Source organism: Python bivittatus, unplaced genomic scaffold, assembly GCF_059951505.1.
Source record: "Python bivittatus isolate LINGU-HERP-01145 unplaced genomic scaffold, Pbiv_v1 ctg000020_np1212, whole genome shotgun sequence".
Lineage (NCBI taxonomy): Eukaryota > Metazoa > Chordata > Lepidosauria > Squamata > Pythonidae > Python > Python bivittatus.
Genome location: NW_028277030.1, coordinates 89,066,793 through 89,092,862, shown reverse-complemented (window position 1 = coordinate 89,092,862; position 26,070 = coordinate 89,066,793). Strand labels below are relative to the sequence as shown.

Below are 26,070 nucleotides of genomic sequence, written 5' to 3'. Positions count from 1 at the left end.
AGGAGTTGGTATACATGTCTTATCCAGCCTGTTTTGCATGTCATTTTTACAAAACCGATTTTTCTTGGGTTTACTATGTTCTTATGGAAAAAAGAAAAAAAATAATATAGATGAAAGTTAAAAAAGGAGGAACTCTTGGCAGGAAAAAGAGATTTCCTATGTCTGCAATAGGAATAAAATTCATGTTAATAAAGCTGGCCACTTATGTTTGATATATCACAGCACATCCTTGATTGTATCTAACACAAATTCTAAAAATAAATGTCTTGAGAGTCCAAATCTGACATTATTCTCAGTGACAGTTCAGATTGCTGCAGTAATTTCTATCCATACTAAAGTGGATAAAGCTGTTTGCTTTATGCTTAGTATTTTCTGATCTTTATCTCTTAACAGTAAGAACTTCTGCAGTAGAAACTGCATCCATTCCAGATTTTGGCTATGGCCTGGACTTCCAATACAAAACCTGCTAATGTTTGGGGGTGGGGGTGGAAATGAAAATATACAAACCTGGTCATTGATCTTTCTAGCTCAGTACTACCAGCAGTTCTTCAGTGTTCAGTGCAGGTATGGTTCTGGAAATACTTGCATTTGAACTTGATTTTTTTTCTGCATGTGAAGCCTGTGTTCTGCCATTGAACAATGTTCCCTTTCTGCTAATGTAATGCATGTTTGTTTTTTAAACCAGAAACGAACATGAGGGAATCCCAGCAAATGTAATTCAACACTTGGACACTTGTGTAGAAATTCCTCAGCAAGGAGTTATTCGTTCACTTAATGTCCATGTAAGTGGTGCTCTGCTCATTTGGGAATATACAAGACAGCAGATTGTCAAGGAAAAACAACAAAGACAAAATGTGTAATTCTTGTTGCACCTGCTGATTTGATGGTGCTATAAATTCCCTGAAATGATTATAGCTACCATTTGAGTATGTTTTATACTTTGCATGCCTTCGTTTTTTAAAAATGTTAATGCCTTAAACCATGATAGTATTAAAATTATTGTTTTTAATGCACTTTTTGGTGCTAGTGAATTCTATTGCTGTAAACACCATCTCTTGATAGTTTGGAAGTGGTTTTAAATAATTATTCATTTGCAGCACAGTGGCTGCTTTTGTTGTATGTAGTTCTTGCAACTCTACAGAGCTGTCAGAATATTAATAGAGCAACTCTGTAGAGATGTCAGTAGCCATATTAATCCATGCTATTGTTGGTTCACGTAACTATAAACTCGTTCCATGAATTTATTTCACCATGGAGAAGATCTATCTATATGGTCACTAACGAGTCAAAAATGACTTAATGGCACATAATCAAGAAGATACTGCACTCTGCAATATTGCAACTTGCCATTTGACAAACAAGCCTCCTTCACTTTGCACTTGGTTATGACCATGCAGTTTTCTGGGACTGGCTTTGGGGATTTTTTTTTTTTTTTAATTCAGACTATCACCTACTCTAGGGTATTTTCTCAACCCAGCATTAACTCTAGCTGGTCAGTTTCTGTTTCTAAAAACTGGATATATGTCTCAAAATTTAAATTTTAATTCAACATATTAAACAAACTGATCTCCCATATAACAGAATTGGTGAAAATGGAATAGTTAAGAGTGCTGCTGTTGATAACTGTATAGACAAAGGGCCATTGAAATATTAGACATTCTCCTGCACAGGAGGAAACATATTTGGAAGAAGATATTTACTATGAATTCATGATATAGTATTTGAATTTATACAGTTCATTTATGAATTTATACAGTTCAGTTATTTTGACTTTATTGTTAGTATAGCCTTTTAGTGGTGAAAGACAAACATGCTTTCCTAAGTGCCTCTTCTCTCCAATGAGCATTTCAAATAACGGAAGCTGGAGCTTTCAGGCCAGTATGAGATTTATAAATAAGGACAGGCATGAAAATTTATAGAACATCACTGGTGGCAACATTTATGTTCTTCAACGATGCTGCTCTTCTGCAACTTCCCTTGTGTCCAGTATTGTAAAAGCTGTCTAGTTGCTATGATTTCTCTGTTTTCTCTGAAGGCAGAAATTGTCCTGATTCCATTTGTGCTTTATATTGTAAAAAATCTCTTCTTTTGTTAAAGTATTTAACCTGTTTTGAATAAGATCACTTTGTTAGCAAGTCACCAGCTCAGTAAAAGAATAAAGTAATGAAACTAGAAAAAATACTGTACCCATAAGATTTTAGAATTCATTTTTGTTGCTATTATTGATCTATTTTGAAAACCTAATGTTGAATAAATTATACCCACATGACATTTTTTTTTAAAATGTGGCACTACATACTTCTTTCCCTTGTTACATATAAAAGGCTAGGAGAAAAACAACGCAAAGTCACTGTGCAGGTACGTACACATGGAAATAGCTAGAAAAAGCTTATGGAGCTAACAGCTCAGTAAGCCAGGAAAAGATATTGCTGCTTTAATGTTTCAAAGAAAGGTACTTCCTACATCCTCCTACGTGCCGCAAAGTACCTCCTTGGAAATGTTTGCACATCTCTAGTAACTATGTAGAAAGTTGTTAGCTTAAGCAATGATTAAAGCATCAGCTAGAAATTACAGGTGTTCCTGTTCCAGACTAGCAAGCACAGATAATGAAACCACAAATAAGAAATCTTTGAAAAAATATTAAAAATATGGACTTCTGGGGAAGAAATGGCAAACTGAAGGGTGGAATGAAGCGTCAGTGAATAGACTGGCTCTTCATAATTCCTCTCTGGACAAGGAGTGGACTCGAGATTGCCCACAAGTGCTCCAGACAATTGCTCCTGGCAAGGAGACTGCAACAGAGTGGTTTCTGGCGGGATTAGAGCTCCGGGAGATGAAGGAATAGCCGTCTTGTTCAAAATATGGTTGATGCTTTCAAAAGGACACTGGGTTCGCATACAGGCAATCCCTAGGTTAAGAATGAGATTCATTCCCAAGGTCTGTCCTTAAGTCGAATTTGTATGTAAGCTGGAACAGGTATTTAGTGTCAGTTAGTCTGGAGAGAGAGAATGTGTGTGTATGTGTGTAGTTCGTAAAACAGTTTAAATAGGAAAAAAAAAATCATGATTAAAGGTTAACACAGTACTCTTGTTCCATCTTGTCTTGCATATCAGAAGGGGCATTTGCAAAGTAAAATTGGGGATAGCGTTCTCCTTCCTTGAGCTGACGAAACACTGAAGCCATGAAATGCTTTCATGAATTGCTGAAAACAGGTTGTACAGTATATTAAAAATGCATGCACTACTTCATGATGCTCATGGAGGCTTTGCGCAGCTTCGGTGGTTTGTCAGCTCGGGGGGGGGGGAAGAGTGCCGTCTGCCATTTTGAGTCAGCGGCCCGTTCCATGTGTAGTCCATAAGCTACACATTCTTAACTCGGGGACTACCTGTACTTCCTTTTCTAATCACTTTTAGAAATTGCTAACTGCTTTTCAGCTATTAGGAACCTTTGGATTGACAAGGCTGAAAACACTGGGTGTTTAATCCTTAGCAAAAGAAGTTTTAAATACAAGTTTAAGGACTTAAAAATTTTTTTTGAAATAAATAGCAAAAAGATGATTAGAACTTTGATTTTGGAAAGTTACAAACAGACTAAGAGCATGGAAAAGGATGCTTGATGGAATGAAGAACTTAAAGTGCCTAGTAGATGAGAAAAATGCATGTAAAAGAATGCTCCAAAAATGAGGACAAAGATACGCAACATGTATAACAAGAAAAAGATAGTTGCAAATAATGTAACCGAAGAGGATTTGTTCTTGTATGATCAAAGATAAACAATGCAAAGAGAAAGTGGAGCTATTTGGGGAGTTGGATGAAAAGGGCTAAAAAAGGGACTGCCAGAAAACTGAATGGAGTTGATGTGATGAACTTATTTCAAATTAAACTGAAGTGAGGGAATGTTGAAATGAGTATTTGAGATATTTGTATGTAAATGACAGCATGTTTAAGAGCAGAATTAAAACGAATGTATAAATCTTAGAATTCAAGAAAAAATGGGTGAAAAGAAGGTCATAAATGCTGTGAGAATGTTGAAAATGTGGGTGTAGGTATTGCAACTGGAGAAATGTTAAAATATAGATGTAGTTTGCTTACAGAATTGCTGCACAACGTTTAACCTGCCTGACAATTGGAACAATGCCATTATTCTTCTCTTGTCCAAAGGCCAAGGGAACAAGAGCAAAAGCTCATTTATTAGTGTGCCTGGAAAGGTTTCAGGAAGAATTCTAAGAGGATTCAGGCAGAGGTGTACAGATGTGGAAATAAGGATGGTTTGCAAGGACAGAAAGGAATGAAGAGGGACAGTGAATGGTGGTGGTCTAATTTCAATTTACTTTGATTGCCTTTTTCTGTATTTCCTGTCTTTAATTTGTTTTGTTCACTACTACTCATTCCTTGCCTGTCTTTTGCATATCCCAAAAAGGAATATCACGTTAGGTATGTACGCATAAAAATAATGAATAAAAATAATTACTTACCCACTGCTGTGGACATAAATTTTCAAAAGAACATCTCAATTTGTCACATTTTGATGTATCTTCCATATTTTCATCTAAGCATTTCCAATAGATATCCCGGGCATTCCAGCAAGCCTTTCTTTCTTTCATAGATGGTGCTGACATTTCTGTCACTACTAAAAAAAAGAATAAAGATGAAATCATTCTTAAAGTACTTTTGTAATTCTGTAACTTATATCTTACAAAAAAACTTGGAAGCTAGTCCTCTCCAATTCTTTGAAGTATGCTTATTTCAGATATGCACTTGAATGTTGTGTCTACTTGAAGTTAGGGTGTTCTTGTAATTTACTTACATCTGAATATATTAAGGTTTTCAGCCATACTGTAGGTGGGAAAAAAGATGATATAAAGCAAATCTGGTATTAATGACATTTCTATTCCATCATTTCTTCAAGGAGCAAAAGGTAGCTAACAAGCTCCTGTCCCTGGTCCCATTTTATCTTCTTAACCACACTACAGCAATAATTGGCCAAACAGATTTGAATCTGAGTCTCCCCAGTATTAACCCAATAATTCTAATCACTATTAACACTTTGGTTCTGATTATGTTTAATTACTAAACATAAAAATCTAGAGTTTAGGACAAGGTTAAACAACACTGACTTTAAGGCATGATATGTGAATAAGCATATGACATTAGGTGGTCATTTGTACGTGGGTGAAAAAAGGCAATACGACAACTTTACATAAGATGCTACCTCATCTTTCCTAATCTGGCTTTTGTAACTCATTGGATCGCTGTCAGTTGCTATACTCCTTCAAGTATACATATTCTCTTGAAAATAATGGGAATCTTTCAGAAGCTTAAATCTGTCTTAAGCTTTCTTAAGGCAAACCATGTAATTATGTCAGTTGTACTGACAGGAACAAAGATGCATTTTGACAGGAACAAAGTAAATACATAACACTCTTGTTGGGATGTGTGGAAAGAAAACTTGAGGTTGTCAATAATGTACCTATTTAGGACCTACTGAATTCAATTGGACTTCTGAATAGATATCAATGGGGCAATACTTAATATTTACTTTATGAAGAAGGGATGTGTTCACAGATGAACAAGAAAAATGCCATTATAAGTCCTTCATCTAGGTATGGCTAATAACAATTAAAAAATTAATACAAGCCCATATAAAAATATTTGTCTTTAGCACATCCATATCAATAGCAAAAGGCCCAAAGCACAATCTTATGCATATGTCCTCATAATATCTCCCACTGTATTTAGTGAGGCTTGCTACCATAAGTATGCAGAGCAAGGGTAGATTACTTGGTACCCTGTGGATGGCTTGGCGTACATGTTCCATAATTTGTGCTGTCTGGTGCATATGAGAATTGTGGTCAAAAATACCTGGAGATACCACCTTGTCTACCCTGACATACGCAAAGCACAGCGATAAAGGGAGTACTGCTACTTCAAATGCTGTCAGTCCATCCTAGAGATGGGTCACATGAGCCTTTATTCATTTTTGATAGTGTACCTTTTTCTCCAGCTGCAAGTGAGTTTTGCATTTACCACAAAGTGTGGATTTGACTTGAGTCTCTCTCATGCTATTCCACTGCCTATTGTTACTGGCCAGTTTGAGTTACAGCATTATGACTTAATTTAAAACTGATCAGTTATTAATCCCGGAGCCAAACGTGTGTGTAGTGGTTCAACGAATCAAAAGCAACAGCAGTAAACACTTCTGATACACAAAAGCCCTCGATTCTGGCAATCTTCTGTACTAGAAGAGTTGCTTCTCTTCGGAGAGTGGCTTTTCCTGGCTCTCTGCTTGTTTTCCTGGAAGTGCGATCTATCTACAAGCAAGAGAGGAAGGGGGACGTTCACTGAAATGACTCGAAGCGACGGCGCCAGCTACTTACCACCTTTGGTTGCACCGGGACGTAGAGCCGGTTGCAAACAGCTCCTTCGCCACTACCGGAAAAAGCAGACCAATACTGGGAATATTCTTTTTTTTTTCCTCGCCCACAAAGCCAGAGCTGACCGTGGGAAATAAGGTGCACGTTCCCTGCTCAGGGTTCAAGAGAGAACGGTCCGGGATTGAACAAAGAGAAAAGGCCACCTTCACCGTTACTGCGTCTCCTCGACTTCGCACTCGAAAGGGAACGAGCGCCAAGACAATTCAGTCACGTGCAAAGGGGGCTCCAGCCCGCTCGCGCTTCCAGCGCTCTCCTCTGTAGGTCCTGTTGGTACTTACCTGCCGCACTTCCGGATCAGCTAAATCCCCCGGACGTTCATTGATGTCGAACATACCGGAAGTGGGTATGCTGTTCGTTCAACCGACATGCTGTGCGACGGGCCTGAGGGGGAAGGACGTGCGGTGTTACCTGGTACGCATGTGCATTTGGCCCAAACGACCTTTCGCGAGGAAATAGCCAGCCCCGCCCCTTTTGTGCAGGCAGGAAGGTGTAAAGTAGCATGAGCGGAACGGGTCGATAACCGTTGGGAAGCTAGAAATCTTATTTGGTCTGTCAAGGACGTTGGAAAACCTGAGGGTATATTTTTAATTTAAAATAAAAGGCGTTATTTGTTTACAAGCTTGCTTATTTATTAAGGTTTATATGGCCGCCCAACTCGATTTTAGGTAGCGGAATACAAACCAAAGAACAAAAATACAAAAGCAAACCAAATACCAGCTAAAAATATAAACAAGTAGAGAGATTAATCTGAGTAGAGATTAATCTGTCTGCTTGACGTTACATTGTTTTTTTTATGACATTAGTATTACTACTTTCAATCTCTGTTGATAGTATTTATTGATATGTCTAATCATTTTGGTAAATTTTCCTTTATTGTTAGATAGATAGATAGATAGATAGATAGATAGATAGATAGATAGATAGATAGATAGATAGATATGGTATTCTAACTGCTTAGAATTGTACAATTGAAGTGGCATAGAAGCATTTGTAATAAATTTGATTATCTATTGTGGATTTGTGATTTAATTAATATTTCATAGTTCTGACTGATTTTTGTGCTGGGTTAATAATATGAATTATGACCAGGTTGCATGTGTTGAGCTAAAAGATTGAGAGCATTTTTCATTCAGATGATCTGAAAACTAGTATCTTGCCATTTTCTATTAGCTATGTTTTATTATTACATTTATATCCACTTTTCCTCTGGGTCTTAAGAGTCTAGTGTTCAACATAGCACAAACAGGATTTCCCCTCATTTTAACTTCATTTAGAACACCGGCATTTTCCCGGGGATAGGCTGGATACAGACACTGGTCACTGGTCCCAAGTCATCCAGAGAGCCTCGTTGATAATGAGTATTTGAACCTTAGGTTCCCTGCTACCATCCTTAACATTTTGGGTTTTTTTAGGTACTTCATCTCCCTAGATTCTAAATCATCTGGGCTGAAAAAAAAGTAATCAGTGATGTAGTGTGGGAAGAAGCTGTGCTCTTTCTTCTTTACTGATTCTTGTTTTTTTGGCTAAATATTATTGAACATTACTGATGATGTGGATCATTTATATGCATAAAAATGAACCAAAGGCATTCTGAATCTAACAGTTCTTTGGGATCCTGGCAACTCTGTTTATTTAGTTTGAGCTTTTATGAACTCAGTACTCAGTATTATTTTCCCCTTTTCAAAAGAGACTGTAGCTAAACAGTGAGGTGCAAGCTTTGTATGCAGATGGCCCTGCCTTCACTTTGGCATCGCCAGCTAAAAGGATCATGTAGTGGATGATGATCTGAGACCATGTATTTGGAAGAAACTTGCTGAGAAGGAAAGGAGAAGAGATCTGAGGAACATCTGCTCCTTCAGAGTCAGTAACATAGCAACTAGCTGTCTTGTTCGAGATAAAGGTTGGCTGATCCACAAAGTACAAAGCAACTCTGAGCAAAGAATTAGAACTAATAGATGAAAATTATAAAAGTTTTATTTTGGCTAAAACAGGAGAAATGTCTTAACAAAGAGATACGTTCTACTGGAAGAATCTGCCTTGGACAAGAGACAGTTGTGGATTTTGTTTTACTGGAAATATTTAAGATATGACAATTTCTTAAGGATGCTAATTGTACTCTGCATTGACATACCTGCAGTAACAATGGTTTGGACTAGATGACTTAAGAGATCCCTTCCAATAACCTTATTTGCTGTCATCTTTCCATAGATGAATTCCTGAGAAATATTCAGATCTATAGTTAGTATGGCTCACATGATCTCATATCTTTAATCATTCTTGTTCCAGGAGTATTTGGCTGTATATAAATGTTTTATACTACCATCCTGTTGTATTACAATAAGGAAAACTTTCTAAATATTCATAATGTAACAAATAGGTGAATGTTTAATTTTCTCCCAATAGAATCAGTGGGATATTAAAGGGTTAATTTTGGCTGGATTGTACTCAGTTTATAAAATCCTTTATCATTGTAAAACACTAAAATCAAGGACTAACATTAAAATTTAAAAAGTTGTGCAGTGATTTATACATTATTATATAAACTATTTGTGAGGTTGGCTAAAGAATGAATTTCATCAATTGCACAAAATTAATCTTAAACAGAGAAGCTGTAAAATCTGTACGTGAATTATCCAAAGTAATTTACATTCCTCTACAAGTTGATGTTTTTTTTAACAGTGATTAATGACTTCTATACACAGTAACAAATTTTCACTTTAAAGTTGCATCCCACCTTATTTCCTCCAGTACTTCTCAAACCAGTCTTGAAGCAAACATACTCTGCAATTTTTTCTCATCACTAAATCTGATATTATTGAGATTTAATATGTAGATTGATTATCTATATATGGTTGCATTCACCAGGTCAGCTAAAGGGAAAAGTTTAATTCCTGATGTCTTACATTTATGTTATCTTTTGTCCTTATATGTGCTGAAAAAGGAAACAATTTCAAGTGTGCAGGCATTCCTCATATTGGGATCCAAGCAGGGATAATAAAGAATTTGGATAGGATGGAATACAGTACATTTTGATGGGAAAGAAACCATAAGAAAATTCCAAGCATAGGAACAGTTGAGGTAGATGTCACTAAGCTGTGATAGCACCAAATTGCTTTGAGATTTTTGTCAAAATCACAAGACAAGGATGTGCTCCAGTAACTTGGTTAAAAATCCAGAAACTACACTTACAACATTGCCCTTAAGCAGGATGAAAAGAAAATCACTATGAGCACCTAGAGAAAACTTTTGGCAGTCTTAATACTTGTTCTTCCACTTTTTATTTGATATTTATATGCAGTATTTTTTTTTTGTAAAACTAATGTAACTCACTATAAGACAGGGAGGCAAGCAAAAGCCATTAACTTGATATGAAGTTGCAGTAGTTTTTATTAGTTTTATCAAGCAGATAATTGAATCTGAAACTGATTCAGTAAAAAGTTTAGAAGTGAATGCCACCTCCATCTGACCCAAAAATGCCAAGGAGACAACACACACTATTGGGTGATGGCAACGTTTAAAAATAATGTTTTCCATTTTGAATGCAGCAATGTAAACTTCAAAAAGAGTAAACTATCACCATTGTCTATTTCTTTGCACATACCACATCATCTATCACAGATAGAAATTTAATGGCAAACCAAATTGTACAAGTAAACAGCTTGGTGCTTACAAGTTTTGTAAAAAGTGTTAGGTTTGATGTAAGTATCTTGATGTCCTTTTTGTAAAAAAAACAGCAATGAATAAAAGCAAGTGGCAATTCACTTATACTTTCAATATTGTACACAACTTTTCTTGATAGCTGCAAGCTTTGTTGTTAGTTTTTAAGCACGGTTCTTACGTTTATGGCTTGATTCTCTCCTCACAGAAATACAGGTCAGGAGTGTCTCCATCTCCAGATCTGTACAAGTGGGAAGCAAATCTGGCCGCAACAGAAGACGTAATGATCCTCAAATGGTCTGCGCTCCCAGTAATCAGCAGCATGAAGTAGGCACTCCTTGATTTCTTTGCGAGTTTTGAAAGCACTGTGTCTGTGGAACACATTCTTCATGTTGAAAAATCAATACAAGCAACTTGCAGTGTTTCCTATTTCTATACAGACAATGGACTAGAATTCTGTAGAAGGCACTGTTTTTTCCTTTGCATGATATTAAGCGCAGATTGCAATCATGCACACTTAAATTTGTTCCCCCTGAGAACTTTCCTTGCACAAGCTCTACTGTGGCAGACAGTGTATGTGTGCAAGAATAACACACAGAACAAAGTCTCCTATGCCCCTGCACCGCTGCCATTTATTTCAGTGGGGCTTTCAAGAGTAATGCCTAGGTGATGGTACTTTGGTACTCTTGATAGAGTCTCCCATATGCTTTAGTGCAAAACTAACATTTTTACTTTCTTTTAATCTGGCACCAAGTGCAATTATCTTCACAAAACAGTCTCCCACCCTCCCACCCCTTCTTCCCCAAAAATATTTTATTTTGGTTAATTTGCAAATGTTTCATGTGCAGCTGTCGTAAAAAATAAGCTTATGACATAAGCATCATATTTGTTTCTCATTATATATGTGTTTGTATATTTATATATATATATATATATATGTTTGTGTGTGTGCATGCACACACGCATAAATCACAGTGTGCAATGTATTATTCAGTACATAATGTTCAAAATATATGCCCTCCATCTCATGGTTTATCAATAAAATCATATATGCAAAATTATTAGTTTATACATTACATTCATTTAAAAAGAGTTTCATTTTTGATTTTTTAGAGAAGTTCTCCCAAGTGAAAGGTTGGATGTGAAACAGTGCAAGCAATTTAGAGATGCTGAAACTTGATGCCCTGGACTCTATTATTATCAAAACTGTACATCTGTGTATATTTACTGTATTGAACATATGTGCTTTGCAAGAAAAAAAGCTATGAATTATAGTATACAATGTTAAAGAATGTTCATAAAATAATATTAATGTGTGAAAGATGACATGGAGGGGCGCGTTCTTCTACTTTTATTTTGCAATCCTGAAACAATGTCTCCATTTCCCTCTGGAATCTCTTCCTTCTTTCGTACTTTGAGGCGGGTAAGGAGTTTTATTAACCACTCATCCCACTCCTCTGGTAGAAGCAGCAGGAGGAAGCCCAAGCCAATTATGACAATGGCAATTACACGAACACTGTTGAAGACAATATCACTCGAGTAGTGATCAACAACTGCATAAAACATTGAACAGATAGCATTATGGATAGAAAAACACGTATCTTCTATGCAATAGCAAAAGATCTGGATTTCATTCTCACAAACCGAAAGCCCATACATGCAGCCAAGTAATATGGAACTGAATATACCAGTGGTATTAGATTTTCTGATCAGGGATCTGGATAGTAACAGATCATGCATCCAATAGGCATTCATCAACCCACTGAGGTTTTTGACTTTTCTTCTTTGAATGGCCTCTGATAGTTGCCCAGGTGAAGGCCACCAGTGTGCTGATGCTCTGTGTTCATAGGCAGACACTTGGGTAGTTCTGAAGACATGTCTGCCATTATTATGGGACAACAGCAGATACATAACTAATTTTTTTTCCCAGACTGATAGGTCAATAGGAGCATGGGATGAATTGGGAGAGAGCACATGAAGAGCATTGGCTATGTTTCCTCCTGCTTCACCCTGCATCAAAGTGTCCTTTTTTTTTTTTAACAGATTGTTATAAGATTAATGTCCACCAACACTCCTGCTATGTAAAAGAGGGACACTGGTGGGGATTGATTTTTGTGGTGATCTTGCTATTGATCTTCATAACCAAGTAGAATCTCTGAGAAGGAATGGCACACTGGCCTTAAGTCCCAATCTAATTCCCTATCTGGCAGCTCCTGGAAATTGCTGGTGGATGTGACTGTGTAATCAGACTGGTTGCTACTTTGGCAACTATTACCAACAAACCCTGAGATGTGAAATCTAGCAGTTGAGTGACTATTGAGTCTATAGACTGAACAAATTAAAAGAGTAACAAGCATGCCCCTTCCTTTGGAGTAGCAGCAGGAAATATACTTTAGAAATACAACCTTTCCAGAAAAAATGACTTTCCATGCTGAGTGCTCATCTTATGTTTTAGAGAGGTCTAATGTTCTCTAAAGTGCTCTTTCTCAAGAATATCAAACACACATTTTGAAAGAGGTCAAGACAGGAGCACACACAAGAATATGGACCTCAGTAAAATCTAATTTGTGCTTCCAAAAATGCCATAATGCAGGCGGTTGCCATGATCTAGGCAACTTCCTATGGAAGCTAGGTGCCACAACAGTCCAGCAGCATACCTTGATGGCCACCAAGGGAAGAATTTTGCAACCAGAAGTGGCCAATAGGAGCTGGCCAGATGCATACCAAAGGAAAAGAAGATAACTTCTTTTACTAAACATTTGATACATAAATCATGTCTTACATGAATATTTTGAAATAACAAAGTAGGAAATTACTACTTCAAATCATCACTTTCCAAACTCCACATGAGAACAATCCACTAAGGAATTTTCCTGTTTTGTCCTCTGAAACAAATGGGAGATGCTCTTAAAGTTCAATATTGTCCCTAGAGACAAATTGCAAATAGTCTTGAAATCAATCTGTTTGACAAATTAACCTTTACTGTAAAGGCTAATGCTATGAAAGCCTAATGCTATGAAATTAAAAGGGAAACTAGAGTGAGAATTTGCTGAAATAAAGCTCCGGTTATTTTAAATACAATGTATTCTGCTTTACATATAAATCATGCACATCCTGATTTATATATCATGTGTTAATCAGCCTGTACATATATGTCTGTATAAAATAAAATAATACTTACTAGCATTTACAGGTACACTTAGTACAATCCCAAGAGATATCAAGGTAGGATATGTAATAGCAATCCCAAAATTTAATAAAATATTGAATGCTGAAATAAGAAATAAAATTATTTCATTTTATAATTCTGTTTTGGTACTAAGACTGCTTTTTCACAAATTTAACCAGTTAATTGTAAGCAGCCACATTTAGACTGATATGAACATTTGCTCATAAACATTAAAATACTGAAACTATTTAGTAGCTCTGTGTATCACATGTCAAGGAACATATTTGGATCCAGTGCCAACTGCAGGACTGTTCTTATTTAATTTATTTAAACCTGCACATTCTGTCTTTCCAAATCAAATTTTACTTCAGAAAGCATTCAAACTGAATGCTGTGAAAATAGTTTTTAATTAACTATTTAAGTCCATTTTATGATGTATCCATGATGTATATTGACCTTGTTACTTCATTACTTTTTTTTATATAAATAGAAGAATATCCAGGAATTATACAATAATTTAACATAAGCAGTATTCAGAAATATGAAATGATGGGAGATTCGTTTTAGTCAGAAGGAAATAATCTACACAGCACTTGCTTAAACTGGAAAGGCCATTAACACAGAGGACTTTAGAAGAGAACTACTTTCCTATTGCTTACCAATCCATTATGAGGACCATTATGTTGTCATTGAAAGTTTTCATGTAAGTAAGTAATTTCACCCATTCACCATATGGCTGATGGGAATCAAACTTCTTTAATAAGTATTATTATAATATATATATTATATATTATATATATATATATATATATATATATATATTTAAATTATATATATTATATATATATAATCCTAGAGTTGAAAGAGGCCTTCCTTGAGACCACTAACTCTGACCACCTGCTCAATGTGGGAATTCAAATTAAAGAATCCTAAATAGATCTCCACTTGAGCCTGTCCTGTGAAGGGTAGCCAACCACATCTTGTGATTATTTGTTCCACTGTCAAACCAGTGTTACTGTTAGGAACATGAGAATTCTAGCCTTCAGTGAGAATCTTCTTTCCTGCAGACTGTCCATTATTCCATGTCCTGCACTCTGGGAACAAGTGAGAACAGGTCTTGACTTTCTTCTTTTATGTGAAAACCTGTCAGATACCTGAAGAGTGCTAATGTATTTTCCTTCAGTTGTATTTTCTCCAGGCTAAACTCTAATTACATCCAATCATCTATTAAATGCTCAATAATCTATTAAATGCACACATAAACAGATACAGTTATCAATACTCATAACATATTGCACTCATTACCATACTTTTACTTGCTGTAACACTGTCAGTGTGACAAGTTCTTCTGTTAATTTTCTTTCAGATAAAACATTTGCCATACCCTTTTAAATATCACGTTTGGAACCACCATGATAGTCAAATTATGGAGGACAAGATTACAACAATCGCTAAATATGATGGCTATACATTATACTCAGTGCTGGAGGCAGTATGCTTCTCAGTATCAGCTGCTGGGCAACATGAGAAACCACTGTTAAAATCTTAGGAACAGTGTCATCATTGTAAACAAACAAACAAACAAACAAAGGATTGCATAGAATTAGATTAAGTTAGATTGGATTAAGTAGGCTTTAAGCATGATCCACAGCCTTTCTTTTTCTTAAGGCTATCCAATATAATTGTTTACAAGGATGCAGTCATTATATAAGCGTAAATATATAATGAGTAAATGCGTATAATGAGTAAATGAGCAACATTTACTTACTCAATAATAGGACTGAAAATCCACAAATGCTTCCCCAAGGAATGGCATCAAAAGAACTCCAGTATTCAACTTTGGTAAAGTAAAGGATGACAGGAATACAGGTAACAAAAAGGATATTGAAAACAGCTAACACTGACAAAAATAAGGCAGCTTCTCCATATTTAGCACTGCCCAAGAGAAGCTTAAATAAAACCTGTAACATAAAGAGAAAAACAATCTGAGAAGCAAAAACTATTGTTCATATATGGTAAGACGTTCTTTAAACACTTAAGTTAAAGTGTGTTGTTTCTAATTTAAAACATGTTTACCTAATGCAGATATGTTATGGAAGAAAGAATATCTAGTTTACACTATTATTCAGAAATAGCCGGAATGTTTCCAGGTAAACAGCTTCTTATTACAATCCATTCTCATTTCCAACAAAGATGGAAGACAACTCAAGAGGCTATACAGTACAATGAATGTGGTGTCGCCAGGACTTCCTGCAGACCTTTGTAAATTTGGCAAGGCAATTTCATGAAAAAAGTCTTGTTTGGAAGAACTGGAGCACTTCTTGTATTTAGATGACTGGCTAGAAAGAGCCAGAGAAATGTTCACCAGGAAAAATTTCACTAATTTGACCAGTTACTTTATATTTTAATTTCATAGTAGAAGACATAAAAAGGGGCTAAATATGCTATGTAAATTCCTATAAATGGGTGCAGTGTTGAACAGAAGTGCATTTCAGCATTGTAATATTGAGTTTTATGCAGTTCCTTAATCAATAGTCAGTATAAAGGTTACTTATTTTGTCTGTCACAAACCAACAGCCATTTCATAACCTTTTTTATAACACAGCATTTCCAAATAATGTGAACTGATGAAAAAATTGTTTTCAATGCTGTTTAGTAATTATTCTGTTGAAATTTTGATTGTTATCTTCTAGTTTTGTTCTCTGCATTATCAAGCTTTTATAATAACTTTGCTATCTGATACAAGCAATCAAACTATAACTACTTCAGCAAACTTTCCGGTAAATGTGGGACACACCTTCCAAGCTACTGCTACAAATATATCCTCTGCAAATTACTATTTCATTTTAACTGCATGTAAAACATTAAGGCTGCAAATTTAATCATGTTTTTAATGAAGAAATTTCTATATCAGCAGGATTCTCCTGAGTTAATGAGTTGGCGTCAAATTTGCCCTTAATTACCACTGCTTTCAATGGAGAAGAATGAACATATTGTTTCACTTTGATTTCCGTGTCACCTCAATGATATCGCTTAAATTAATTTGAATCCTATTCATGTTTAATAATGAATATTAACTGTGTATTTACTCTTACAGCACATGTGTTTCTGTGTAGCTTTGTGATTATGCCTAAAGTCAATTATTAGAATTATGAAATAACAAACTGCCTTTCAGTTAGAATGTTAATTCCACTTCACTCCCAATGCAGTTCATTTCACTGAAATGAACCCCACCTGACCTTCAAAGGGAAGCTAAGCCAATCATCTGATGAACTTCACTGAACAACCTTTACCAATATTTATATGTAAACCCCATTGCCAGTGATAGGCCCAGGTAGCATATGCCAATCCTTGCAGCCACAGATTTTCTCAGTATAATGGGTATATTTTATATTTTATTTATTTATATATCCAATTTGTCACCGCCCATCTTGTTAAAAGGTGACTCTGGACAGTTTACAGAGAAGATAAAATCAATTAAAATACAATATAAAAACAGTCTTAAATAATAAATAAATTCTAAGAATTGATGGAATTGTGGAGTCCTTGGGGTTCTCTGAGCCTGGTTCTTTTCTTGCAAAGAACCAAACTCAGAGAACCTCAAGGACTCCACAGTTCAACCCTGAGCTACACATATTCGCCTCTACTGATTGATGGAATTGGTGAATAGCTCAGGGGTGTCATCAGGGCGCCAGATTAGAGCTCTTATTGCCCCACGCAAGATAGCAGAGCCAGGTCTTTAGTCCTTTCTGGAAAGCCAGGAGGGTAGGGGCCTGCCGCACCTCTGGGGGGAGAATATTCTAAAGGACAGGGACAACAGCAGAGAAGGCTATCCTTCTGGGCCCTGCCAGCTGACATTTTTGCTGATGGGGTCCTCAACATGCCCTCTCTGCCTAACCGGATGGGACAGGTTGATGTGACGGGGGTGAGATGGTCCCTCAGGTAACCTGGACCTATGCTATATAGGGCTTTAAAGGTGATAACCAACACCTTAAATTGGACCCAGAAGCAAACTGGGACCCAATGCAGCTCCTGCAGCAAAGGTGTTCTACGTGCCATCCTTGGGGCACCCAAAATTGTCCGCACAGCCGCATTTTGAACCAGCTGTAGCTTCTGGATACTTTTCAAGGGTAGCCCCATGTAGAGCGCATTGCAGTAGTCTAACCAAGAGATGACGAGGGCGTGAGTGACTGACTGGATAGATATATTGTGGATCACTACGTAAGAGTGGATCCGATTCACTAAATGCTTGTATGAGCTAATGACAAAGAAAAACTGTTGCTGCCACTGGCACTGGCACTGGCATTTGTATTTGTATAGTTTATATACTGTGTTAGATATGTAGCACAGGGTTGAACTGTTGGGTTCTTTGTGTTTGCCAAGCTTGGTTGTTTTCTTGCAGATGATGATGATGTTACCTAGCCTGGCAGTGAAACGTCTGCAAGAAAACAACCAAGCTCAGCAAACACCAAGAACTATACTGTACACACACATAGACACACACACACACAGGAGGTAAACTATTATTATGGAATCGGCAGCAATGCTACCATTATAACTTCCTGTTTCTTGATTTATATAGAACTTTAAACAGAGTGACCCTGACTAATACAAAAGTACTGTGATGAAGACCCCAACATCCAGATCACCATGGGTGATGACATATTCAGGTAACAGTGGCTGGTATCTGCAAGCTTTTGATGTGTCAGATGATGAAAGCAGCATTGTACTGCAAGTTCTGCTGTGTGTGTGTAGGTTTGCATACACATGCACATGCAACATCAGGACGCACATGGAAAAGGGGCCTGGTGCCCTGATTTTGCATTGTTACTTGTGCTACTGTGCCTCCTGTTCCTCTGCCTTCCCTATCGACACCACTGTATCCAACACAGCCACTGGTTTAACCCCTATGTAGCCAGTGAAATACATATATACTAAATCAGTGCACCTATAATGTTAATCTAGCAGTGACGAATAACTTACTATATGTATTCTTCTAGTAATGCTATTGTTATTGCTGTTTGTTTGTTTGTTTATTGGGGCATGCTACTTCAGTCCAGCAGGGATTACATTCATACCAGCACATACAATGCAAGACTATGTTACTAAAACTTGGACAGTGCTTGCTGAAATTATTTCTATCCAGATGACATACTTAGATCACTGTCCATAATTTCTCTTCTTTGCAGCTGCTATGGATAGTAAGCAGAATGGCTGCAAATTGTTACAATGAACAGTAGAGGTTCATGTTTTTTTTACTTTGAGTTAGACTGATGTGCTAACAAAATGCCATCACAAGGAACTATTTGCTGTGCCCATGTACTTCTCAGATGACATATTTCAGTATGTAAAAGAAAGCTATAACAAATTTCATTTATAGAATCTTAATGTAAAACTTGATTTCTACTTTCACACATGCACACACACACACACACACCAGTTTTGTATGGCTAATTAATTTCAGATGGAATGTTTATTTTTGTATTTGATCTCCTTTTAACTCCTTTTAAAAAGGGGGGAAGGATTTAGCCTCCTTAACCTTACTTTTTAAATCTTTGTTTTATTTTGGTTCTCCTACCAGCACTCTGACTTAACATAAACAAGTGTCATAGAATACCAGATGTTCAGGCAAAGTGAATGCTGTATTTATATGTTACGCTTCTTGTACTGACTAGGCATATACTCAAAGACTTTATATTTGAGTCACCTAATAAGCATACACAACCTGTTTGATTTCACTGAATGAAGGCAGGCAATGGAAAAGAACAATGAGAAGAGATCATGCCTTTCAATTGCAGAAAAGGCTTTCAGAGAACATATTTAGATCACCAGCTGGTGGCAGACACTTCTTTTCCACTGCAGTATCTGCAGTGAAACTGAATTCTCATTAAATAATCCTGGGAAGCACAGAAATGCCCATGTTTTCTTAGGTCATTTTTTCATGTAATCTCCTACAAACCCATTATGGAAGGAGCTGTGGTGCCATTATTTTAAATCAGCCTTCTGTAACTTAATCTCTTCAGATATTGTTCGTTTACAAATCCTATAATTCTTGATTATTGGCTATGTTGTCGAGGCTACCAGGAAACCTCTCATTGGGGAAGGGTCTTTGAAGATATGGAAGCCTTCATAAAAAAATAGAAATGTTGCAAGCTGGCAGTGCACAAATTTCTATAATAAATCAAGTCAACAGCACAGTTCAGATAAGAAGAGTCAGCTGTACAGTACATTGGCAAAAATCTAACCTCCATGGTACCCAAATTACATGGTACAAATTACTGTACATAACAAGAGTAATTTTGTTTGAGTTGGGCAGCCTTATAAATCCAATTAATAAATAAATAAACCTGTATAGTAGCCTATAACCCCTCTCCCAACCCCACCCACAAATATTTTAGAGATATGTCATATTTTATTATAGAACGTGGAAACTCCCAAATTAAAAGATAAACTTCCTTAAAACAAGTTTTGTTGGGTCAGACTTGGCTTTTACACAATTCCTTCTGAGCAGCATGATTGAACCTCAAATTATTCCATTCTGTCATTTTGCAGAAGTCACTGATGAGTGCATGAAGCAAGAAACTGACATTTCTCTATCATATTTTGAACTGATATTGATTTAAGCATAGGCACAGAGGGAACAAAATCTATATTAGCGCTGGAAGCAATCTGCTGGGCCTTGGATTTCTAAAAATGTTTATTTAATGTCCATGAAGGAATGTTATACTATCTAAACCATAAATGATTAGATTCTAAATATTTATTATTTTCTCAACTCTTAAATCTTTTGTATATTTTGGATACTCTTATTCTTAATAAATAGAGTTGTTAAATTATTTGGTATATAAGCAAGACCTTAGGTGATCAGTGCACATGACATATTGATATATTTAAACTTGTTAGGATAGTATAAAATATAAGGGAACCCACCCATTACTTTATCTCTATCACAAGGCCATTGGGTAGAATGACTTTCATTTTAAACTGTTGTTTTAATTTTTTTTAATTAATTTCTATTCCTCATGGTTGAGAAACTCATAAAAGCTTGACTGCAGAGTGCCACAGACAGTAATCTGCAAAACTTCCAACTGCTTATTTTGAATGTCAGTATCCATGAATTAATGGTAGAGTTATTATATGCAGAGACTAAAGGCAAAGAAGAGGTGCTGGAATACTCCTTTGGTAGAAGGCAATGGTGTTCTCCCCTCCTTCCCCTGCTCAAAAGTTTACCCAATCTATCTTTCTTCTTTGTATAAAAGCACAATTGTGCAACACACTAATGCTTAAAAACAATACCAACAACACTTAATTATTGGATTAATTTTTGAAAAGCACTAACATTTAGTCATCCTAGATCCCTTATGATCTATTCTCCTTTTCCTAGCTCCCAAAATGAAAGCATTACCACTGTGATGTAAAAATATCCACTAATCATTAGATAAGGTAATCTCCATCATTCACTTTCCTCCTCCCTCATACTAACAGCAGCAGTAGATTTATCTAATCCTATTATTATTTATTGTGTTATAAACCAGCATCTTGTAAGCAGATTTCCCTAAGCAACCTCTAAGCTCTTTTTTATGTCATGGAACTGGAAGTACTGGAGTGATGCAGAATCTGGTCCATCAGCAGCTCTAGGATCTCTTCCTTAACTCAGTTTTTTTTTACATACAGCATGAACATTTTTTATTTGAACATAGATTGGGCAGAGTTGGGCTTCAGGGTTTAGTGACCATGGTCTAGACAACAGGTTTCCTGATGTTTTGCCAGCAACTGTGGCTGGCATCTTCAGAGGCAAGGTGGTCTGTGTAGCCCCTGTGGGAACTTTAATTCTATTGAAGCTCAGTGAAAACATGACTCTGTGTAGGATGAACTGAACTGAAAGCAGAACTTGGACACATTTGATCATCCAATGTTTGACTGTAGCTCCCAAGATTCAAATGTGTAGACTAATGAGCCTTAAGCCTACTACTACACTTACCTTGTAAAGAGCTGACATTGAGGCAGATCCCACAACAAGTGCTATTCCGATAACTGAATGACTGTGGAATCCATCTGCGTAAGTCATCATAACTATTCCTGCAATAGCAAGTATAGCAGCGACAATCTGTTTTGGATACACAGAAGCAAAATGTTAATGGGCTCAAACTCCCCCCAGCCCCTTGTAACACTGAAGGTGTCATTAAACTGTGATCTTTCCTAAGACTTTAGCCAGTATTAAGAAAATTTCTCATAAACCTAACTCAAGTGAGTACACTCCAGTGGGTAAGTGCATCTTACCCACTTTGAAGAGAATTAATCAAAAAGCTACCAAGGACAAAAACCAAGCCAAAACTAGCCAGGATTCAGGCTTCTAGCAGTTTTAATAAATATCCCAGAAGGGAATCACAGATGAGGAGGATGCATACCATGGCATTATCCTTCCTTCCCTTGTACTAAGTGATACTGCTGTAGCTGGAAGAACCTTTTCATAATGGAAAGGGTTCATATTTGTAGTTGCTGAGATTAATACATGTCTTATCATTGATTCAGAAGGATAAGCCAATGCTGGAGAAGGAAATAATGGTAATACAATTTTATAGAAAATGCAACTTAACTTTCAATTGATTACCTTTTGCCACCATGATCCCCACTGACTGGGGTACAGTGGCATACTGTGGTTCTTCTCATTTTCTTCATTTTTGACTCACTAGTGACTCTTGTATCTTTTTTAATGTTTTTTTATTAAGAATTTTGATTATAATAATAAAATCTAATACAAACTAAACTTAGAGAAAGAAAAGAGAATAGATAGAAGGACTAAAAAGTATAAGGAAAAAGAAAGAGAAAAAGAAAAGTGAGGATATAATAAAGAGAAAAGAAATAAAGAAGTGACTTCCAACCATCGTAAGTATAAACAAATTTAGTAACTCTTCACCCTCTCTAAAGTTACAAACATTTATCTCTTCATCCCATATCCAATCTCTTATCTATAAACAAATCCATAAAGTATAATCTTTTCAGTCCTGATGTCAGCAGAAAGTCCATAAAGGGTAGCCAGACGTAACAACATATTTTAACCATGATCAAGTAAACCAACTTGATATTCCTTCCTTTTACTTCTAACAGTCTTAATTTTAGTTCATTCAAATATTGTCATAGGATTTGATTTCTCTTCATTTCTGCTTTGTCCCATTGCACAGAGTTCTTCAAAGTTTAACAAGCCTCTTTTGTAAATCCAGCAGGAAAAAAATTATCTGGGTCACTCTCTTGGTTCGTCATTTGTATTTCCCTTTTAAATTTTAAAACCTCGGCCAATTTCTTTTGTAGGTCCAGAGAAACATCCTTTTCTAAGTCATTCTCTTGGCCTGTTAGTCTTAAATCCATTTTCGATACCACCTCTATCTTGTCAAACAAAATTTGTTCTACATCTGACATTTTTTCAATAACAACTTTTGGACATAGTCTATCCATAGAAGCAGACATCATTACTGACATTGTTGATATTATGGCTACTATTTTCTGCTTCCATTCTTCAAAAGTCTCCTTCAGTATTTTTATTGTTATAACATTTTGCACCATTTTGCAGGCCTTCAAGCTTGTCATTCTGAAGGTCTCTAATAGCTTAGAAATAGTTAATAAGCAATTTCTGAAAGTGATTAGAAAGTGAGGTTTGCAAACTTAGTGTGCTTTAAAAGTCTCCGCCGCGGCTGCGAGCAAAATGGCTAATCCTGCCGTCTCCCAGCACTCAAACCTGTGGAAAACTGCTGTCCTGCAGCTTCCTCATGAGGAGCAGCTGTCCAGAGCACATGTGGGAGATCTCCCATCCTCTCTTTATCCAGAGAGATTCCAAGGAACCAGTCTACTCACTGGTCCCTTGGTCTTTATCATGGTTGTCGGCTCTGCTTTTGTAGAGCCATCTTTCGTTCACCACACCTCCCCTGGAAGCCCCACTAGTGACTCTTGCATCAATGCATGAAAGAGCTGTGACGTTTGTAACAATTTGACTTTGAACCCCCTGATGTAAGTAGTACCTGGCAAGAAAAATTCTTATATTTCCTGAGTTTGTAAATTAAGTAACACTCCTTCTTAAAAAAGAAGATTGTTTTCCTTTTGGCTTTCTGGGTTGAAATGATAAAGTAAATGTGAACTCAGTTTGTTCTTCAGTGCAAAAATATTTGTACAAATGTTGGTAAATATTTTAGATAGTTACAGAGACATTAAGGTCTTCATTTTATCCTTATCATTTTGCTTGCCTCACCTGAAGGAGCTTCCTCTCGCTAATGCTGTAACTTACAGCTCTGAGAATGCAGTGTGCTCTTCAGCTTACTCTTAATTGAAAGAAATATCTGGATTCATATACCACAGCAGAGAGGTCTGTGAGAGGGCAAGGGAGGCAAATGTCAAAATGTGCAGTGCAGTATTGTGGTGCAAACTCTGCCCTTACGTACTTGCATGCAACACTGCAAGACAAATCCAAAGGGGCAGAGCTTATGCTGTGATGTAAAAATGAAGGTGTGTAATTTTGGCATCATCGTACTTAAGAATGGATGCCAATCCATCACAGGAATTTTTTTTTTTTTTAAAAGAAAACATTCAGAGGACAAATGGGAAACCAACCATGAAAGCATATAAAACTTAAAGGAAAGGACAGTTCAGGACATTTGATTAATTAGCTGGAGGTCTCATGATCGTAGAGAATGACATTATTATTTTATTATTTTCAACACTGATAGGCTTTTTTATAATAGTAAGTTCTCAGGCTGACTTACAGTACAAGGACAAACAAGATGTTAGGGAAAAAAATAAAGAATATGATGTAGCAAATTACTTGAAAAGAAAACAAAGGTACAGTCAAACAGATTTAACAGGCTAATTTAAAAGACATGATAAAAATAAGACAGAGTAGGGGCCTGAAAAATTACCTCTTGGGGGGAGGTACCCTGATTAGGATCTCAGGGTCTAGATAGATACTTCTACTTGTAAAGAGAGAGGCTCCTTTAGGTACTGCGGTTCAAAACGCTGAAGAGCTTTAAAATTCAAAAGCTGTATGGATTTATCCAGAAAACGGGGAAGCCAGCAGAGATAATGGAGCAATAATATTAGATATTTATATCATCCAGTTCCAGTGAGCTACCTCAAAGCTACATATTCAACATGTTTTCTGAATGTGCAATTCATATCCATCAAGTATAGCACCAGACCTTATGTAGACAAACTCTCTTAACATATGTCAGATCATTATGAGGGCTGAAATTTATATGGCCCCCTACCTGGCCTTATTTAAACAAGCTCTTAAAACCTGGCTCTTCCCCTGGGCCTTGGGCTAGAGTAGGGATGATTGATTTGTTAGAATTTATGTTATTTTTCCAGATGCTTGCTTTTTGCACTATTTGTGTTGCATTGTTTTAAATTGTTCTATATTGTATACTGCCCAGAGTTATGATGGAGTCCAGCAGCTTATACATTTAATAAACAAGCAAGCAAATAAATAAATAACTGGCACTATTCCAATCCCCCTACCTCTCCCTCTCCCTCTAAAAATAAAAATTCCCCTCTCATCCCTATGGATGGTATGTATCTTCCTCAATCTCGGGTCCTCTACCAGAGGCCTGGGAGTTTGAGGGTTCTGCGCAGTATCTTAGCTGTTCCTAGCACTGCACTCTTCTGGACAGAGAGCTCTGATGTTGCTCCTGGGGTCTGTTGGAGCCACTCTCCCAGCTTAGGAGTCACAGCCCCAAGTGCTCCTACCACTACTGGGACCACTCTTTCCACATCCTGTCTAGTTCTTCCTTCAGGCCCTGGTACTCCTCCAGCTTCTCATACACCTTCTTCCTAATGTTGCTGTCACTTGGCACTGCTACATCTATCACCACCACTGTCTTCTGGTCCTTGTCTACTACTACAATGTCTGGTTGATTGGCCAGTACCTGCCTGTCTGTCTGGATCTGGAAGTTCCATAGGATCTTAGCTCTGTTATTCTCCATGACCTTCTGTGGAATCTCCCATCTGGATTTGGGAGGGTCTAGCCCATACACAGTGCAGATGTTCCTGTACACAATGCCAGCTACTTGGTTGTGCTGTTCAGTGTGTGCTGTTCCTGACTGCATCTTACACCCTGCCACTATGTGTTGGACTGTCTCTGAGGATTCTTCCACAATCTGCACCTTGGGTCCTGTCTAGTGTGGTAGACCCCTGCTTTTATGGATCTGATGCTTAGTTCCTGTTCTTGTGCTGCTATGATCAGTGCCTCAGTGCTGTCTTTTAGTCTAGCTCTTTCCAGCCACTGATAAGATTTCAATATATCGGCCACTTCAGCTATCTGTCGATGGTACATCCCATGCAGGGGCTTTTCTTGCCATGGCACTTCTTCCACTTGAACTTCCTCCCATGTCTGTTGCTGCTTCAGGCATTCTCTCAGCAGCTCATCTTTGGGTGCCATCTTACTGATGTACATATGGATGCTCTGGGTTTCATCCAGGACAGTGGCTTTGACACTCACTAGACCTCACCTGCCCTCTTTCCAGCTATCTCTGGGTGTTGGACTTGGGGTGGAAACCTCTGTACATTGTGAGGAGCTTCCGGGTCTTCACATTGGTAGCCTCCGTGTCCTCCTTTGGCCAGCTCACTATACCGGCAGGGTATCTGATAACTGGCAGGGCATACGTGTTGATAGCATGGATCTTGTTTTTATTTATTTATATTTCAAATTTTTCACCGCCCATTTCACTGTGGGGTGACTCTGGGCAGTTTTTCCCATTGAGCTGGCTCTTCAGGACCTGTTTTATCCTTCAGTGGTACTTGGATGTTGCTGTCTTCCTTGCCTCCTCCT

At 37.1% G+C, this 26,070-nt stretch overlaps 3 protein-coding genes and 1 long non-coding RNA gene across 7 annotated transcripts in view; 2 read left to right on the top strand and 2 right to left on the bottom strand.

Moving 5' to 3' along the window:
* The window catches only part of TARBP1 (tRNA guanosine 2 -O-methyltransferase TARBP1), a 37,009-nt gene extending 35,563 nt beyond the window's left edge, over positions 1 to 1,446 (top strand). For all 3 annotated transcript variants that reach the window (XM_025166554.2, XM_088143579.1, XM_088143585.1), the window contains one exon: positions 686 to 1,446. In XM_025166554.2, coding sequence (XP_025022322.1) covers positions 686 to 860 — 175 coding nt within the window. In that variant the 3' untranslated portion in view covers positions 861 to 1,446. The remainder of the gene's footprint in view (positions 1 to 685) is intronic.
* A 310-nt stretch (positions 1,447 to 1,756) lies between these two features.
* On the bottom strand, positions 1,757 to 6,837 carry COA6 (cytochrome c oxidase assembly factor 6). 2 transcript variants are annotated; one of them, XM_088143596.1, is made up of 3 exons: positions 6,712 to 6,837; positions 4,475 to 4,629; positions 1,757 to 2,105 (listed from the first exon to the last, which is right to left on the bottom strand). In XM_088143596.1, the coding sequence occupies exons 2-3, from the start codon at positions 4,616 to 4,618 to the stop codon at positions 2,010 to 2,012; spliced, it is 240 nt and encodes a 79-aa protein (XP_087999722.1). In that variant the 5' UTR covers positions 4,619 to 4,629; positions 6,712 to 6,837; the 3' UTR covers positions 1,757 to 2,009. The 2 variants fall into 2 exon arrangements, with proteins under 2 accessions (XP_087999722.1, XP_007428122.1); XM_007428060.4 differs by having other exon boundaries at positions 6,377 to 6,785.
* A 16-nt stretch (positions 6,838 to 6,853) lies between these two features.
* Positions 6,854 to 13,865, top strand: LOC112540621 (uncharacterized). The gene is made up of 3 exons (XR_003084699.2): positions 6,854 to 7,009; positions 10,299 to 10,417; positions 11,204 to 13,865. It is a non-coding gene; the product is annotated as an uncharacterized LOC112540621 (long non-coding RNA).
* Positions 11,399 to 26,070, bottom strand: part of SLC35F3 (solute carrier family 35 member F3) — a 37,988-nt gene continuing 23,316 nt past the window's right edge. The window contains exons 4-7 of the mRNA XM_015888046.3: positions 21,241 to 21,366; positions 15,028 to 15,220; positions 13,272 to 13,361; positions 11,399 to 11,643 (exon numbers count right to left, since the gene is read on the bottom strand). Of these exons, the coding sequence (XP_015743532.1) occupies positions 11,399 to 11,643; positions 13,272 to 13,361; positions 15,028 to 15,220; positions 21,241 to 21,366 (654 nt within the window). The remainder of the gene's footprint in view (positions 11,644 to 13,271; positions 13,362 to 15,027; positions 15,221 to 21,240; positions 21,367 to 26,070) is intronic.

What these genes read in the sequence shown, in the direction of transcription:
- COA6 (XM_088143596.1), bottom strand. Translation starts at nt 4,618, where the DNA reads ATGTCAGCACCATCTATGAAAGAAAGAAAGGCTTGCTGGAATGCCCGG. An exon ending in ATTTATGTCCACAGCAGTGG is followed by an intron (nt 2,106 to 4,474) that starts GTAAGTAATTAT and finishes TATTCAAAACAG; the next exon opens with GTTAAATACTTTAACAAAAG.